This window comes from Alligator sinensis, unplaced genomic scaffold, assembly GCF_000455745.1.
Source record: "Alligator sinensis unplaced genomic scaffold, ASM45574v1 scaffold278_1, whole genome shotgun sequence".
NCBI classification, from domain to species: domain Eukaryota; kingdom Metazoa; phylum Chordata; order Crocodylia; family Alligatoridae; genus Alligator; species Alligator sinensis.
This window is the reverse complement of record NW_005841952.1, coordinates 33,511-37,084: the sequence shown is the minus strand read 5'-3', so window position 1 is coordinate 37,084 and position 3,574 is coordinate 33,511. Positions and strand designations below refer to the sequence as shown.

Below are 3,574 nucleotides of genomic sequence, written 5' to 3'. Positions count from 1 at the left end.
AGCGAGCGCAGGCGGCGGGAGTGTGCTGGAGCTGCTGGAAGGCGTCACCACATTCCAGACGCCTCGCGACAGCTCCTGCGGATGCTGGGCTGGCCGGGCAGCTGGGGCCAAACAGGGCCTGGGCTGGACCAGTCTGGCCTCCCCGGACACTGGGCTGGACTAGCCCCCACCCTCCCAGCATCCCCCTTCTGGCTGCCGGGGCAGCAGGGAGAAGGGAGGAGGAGGAGGGGCAGGGATGGGGGGCCGTGGGGTTCTCCAGCCCCACCCCCAGCAGCCATAATCTGGGTCTCCTCCCAGGCAGCAGGATCCTGGGAGGGTGGAGAGAGCTGCTCCAGCCCCGCAGCACCCCACAGTGCCCACCTCGGCTCTGCCCCACCGCCATCAGCCAAGCCAAATAGCCCCGTGGCCAGCCAGGCCCATGTCTCCCACAGGCAGTTGGGCACCCCCCAGCCCAGTTGGGCCCCAAAGCAGAGACCCCCCTGCTGCAGGAACCATGCCACATTGTGCCAGGGGCCCTGGGCCCGGGCACTGCCTCTCCCTCTGCTCCAGACCTCACAGCTCGCTCTGCTTCCAGCCCCGGCACAGCACAGCCTGGCGATGAAGCAGCTCCTCGTCCTCCTCGGGATGATCGCTGGCGCCCTCCAGATCGAGGACAACAAGATCCCCAGCCTGTGCTCTGGCCAGCCGGGGCTGCCAGGGACACCGGGGGTGCACGGGAGCCAGGGTCTGCCTGGCAGGGACGGTCGTGATGGTCGGGACGGAGCAGCTGGGGGGCAAGGAGACAAGGGGGAGATGGGCCCCCCAGGTAAGGAGATGCTGAGCCATTACCCAGGAAGGGGCTGTGGTGGGGGGGCGGGGGGTCTCTGGCACCCTTAGTGCATGCTAGGTGGGTTAACCCTTCGTATGCCAGCAGACACGACTGGGGCAAAGCACCAGGATCTCAGCACACTGCCTCAGTGTGCCACGCTGCCTCGGCTACACAATTTATGGTGCTGGGGGATTGCTCTTAGGCTCTCCCTCTACTTTGTTCCTTCGGCCTTTTGGCTCGGGGTAAGCGAGACTATGGGGCATCTGAACTCCAAGGCCCTCGGGCTTGGGGCCTGCACATAGGATGCCAGATTTGGGGAGTATCCGAAGTCCCACAGCGATGGTTCCGGGAGGGAGGAGACTCGCCCGGAGGTAGAGCCAGACTTGAACGATTGAGCTCAGCTCAGTCGATTAGGAATCTGGAACTAATTCAGCCTTAAGCCAAAAAAAAAAAGAAAAAAGGAGGAGGAGGAAAGGGGCATCAGTAGCTACCGAGCTGGGGAGTGAGGGAGCTTCTGAACGGGAGAATGTACTGAGCTTTTGAATGGGAGCATCCTGGACCTTAAATGCTGGAAGCTGCAAAACCCTGGTCAGCCCCTGCTAATTCTCTCATGCCGTGGGGTGACAAGAGACTGGGAAGACAGACCTATGGGGTCTGACCCAGTAAATGGCAATTCCTATGTTCTTAGGAGGTCTGTGCTGCTGCCTGCATGCCCGTATCACATCCCTGGGCACACAGGGTGGCAAGCTGGGGTAGGGTTTACAGAGGGTGGGTGATGGGGTGTGGTGGGGTTGGGGGCATCCCAGCTGGTGATGTTCTCCCCTCCATCCTCCCTGCAGGCGTCCCCGGCCCCCGCGGGGACATGGGCAACTCCGGCATGAACGGGCTCCCAGGCGAGAAGGGGGCTCCAGGGGAGTGTGCGGTGGCACCCCGCTCGGCCTTCAGTGCCAAGCTGTCGGAGGCGCGTAGCCCGCCCGCGGCTGACCAGCCGGTGCGCTTCGACGAGGTGCTGCTCAACGAGCAGGGCCACTACGACCCGGCCACGGGCAAGTTCACGTGCGAGGTGCCTGGGCTGTACTACTTCGCCGTGCACGCCACCGTCTATCGCACCAGCCTGCAGTTCGACCTGGTCAAGAACGGGCGCTCCGTGGCCTCCTTCTTCCAGTTCTACGGGAACTGGCCCAAGCCCACGTCGCTGTCTGGGGGCTCCCTGGTGCGCCTGGAGCCCGAGGACGAGGTGTGGGTGCAGGTGGGCGTGGGCGACTACATCGGCTTCTACTCCAGCGTCAAGACGGACAGCACCTTCACCGGCTTCCTCATCTACTCCTACTGGCAGAACTCCGCCGTCTTCGCCTGACGCGGCCCCGCTCGGGCCTGGGAGCCCGGACGCCTGGGTTCTTGGCCCGGCGCCGCCACTGACGCTTCCCCGGAGTGCGGCACGGGGATAGGGAGGCTTCCCTGCCCGAGGAGCGGCTGGGAGGGGTCACCAGCTTAGCACTGTATAATAGCACCGTGGGGAGGGGGCTGGGGGTCCCCGTGGCCCATAAGAGGTAGTAAGGTGGGAGCAGAGGCCTTGATGAGCTGAGCACCGCATCCCTGGGGCTGGGACCCGGGGTGCAGCAGGAAGGGGTCCCTCGCCCCTTGTATGCCCCTGTACCTGGCCTAGAAGCCACGGGCTGGATGGACCCTGGAGCCCAAACACCAGGCCCCTTGTAGGGAGCCAGCTCTGCTGTGTCCCTGCTGTGAGCATCACCAAGGGCTTGGAGGTGCCAGAAGCCACAGCTGGGGGGCAGATCCTGCTCCCCAAGGGCTATCACCCTCATGCCACTGAGGCCAGGGCAGGGGCAATGGGTCTAGGTGCCAGCTGGGGCTGTGCAGCACATGCCCTGCATGGCACTAGGGCTGGGATGGGTCCCCCCAGCTGAGCTGGAGGCCCAGGCCGCGCTGATGTTCCCTCCCAGCCAAATGTGCTCCCTGCCATGTACCTGCCACCCCAGACCCCTCAATAAATGGGCTCTGAGCTGGTCACGTGTCTGCTCCGGGTTGCGTGTCGGGGTATGACCATGCATTCAGTTTGTGGGCAAACTCCGGGCATGTTTGCGTGATGTCTGTGCCGCCTGGCAACATGGGCTCACCGGGGCACACGTGGGCACTTATGTCTGTCAGACCTGCCATGTGTTTAACAGGCATGTTCACGCCTTCCCTCGTGCACGTGTTCGTACCTTCGGAGCCCCTCCCGGCTCCTGTACGCTCACCAGGGCATGTTAGCCAGCGTGTTCTGGGGGTGGTACCTGTCGTGACACATACACATGCCATGCACCTCCACGCACATGGCAGAGCCTGGGCACATAGCTGTTCTTCTTTGCGTGCCCCAGCAGCGCAGCCTGGGGCCCTCGGGGTCGCTGCACTGGGAAATCCAGCGACGAAGCGACGGGGCCTGTCCAGGGTCCATCTGCACGCGAGGGGGCACATTTACTGCCCCGGCCAAGGTGCCTCTGAGCCCAGCAATCTCCCGGGGAGCTGCCACCCCCCTAACCCCCAGAGCTCACAGCTTGGCACCAGCACCCCCCAGCCAGCATCTGGGGTAGACCCGCGATGGAGGCGGCTGCAGACAAGGGCTCTCCCGCACCTTGCTTCTCCCCTTTGGAGGGGCTGGGGGCAGGATGCACGGGGAGGAGGGAGCAGGGGGTGGCAGCAGGGCTCCGCGGCGCGAGGGGCAGCGGGGACCGGCCGGGCGGTGCACGGGGCTCCGTGCCCGGCAGAGGG

At 64.7% G+C, this 3,574-nt stretch overlaps 1 protein-coding gene across 1 annotated transcript in view; it reads left to right on the top strand.

Moving 5' to 3' along the window:
* C1QTNF5 (C1q and TNF related 5) overlaps nt 1-2,832 on the top strand; it is a 3,772-nt gene extending 940 nt beyond the window's left edge. Inside the window, exons 2-3 of the mRNA XM_006020378.3 lie at nt 575-805; nt 1,648-2,832. Coding sequence (XP_006020440.1) covers nt 598-805; nt 1,648-2,165 — 726 coding nt within the window. The 5' untranslated portion in view covers nt 575-597 and the 3' untranslated portion in view covers nt 2,166-2,832. The remainder of the gene's footprint in view (nt 1-574; nt 806-1,647) is intronic.
* The last annotated feature ends 742 nt before the right edge of the window (nt 2,833-3,574 follow it).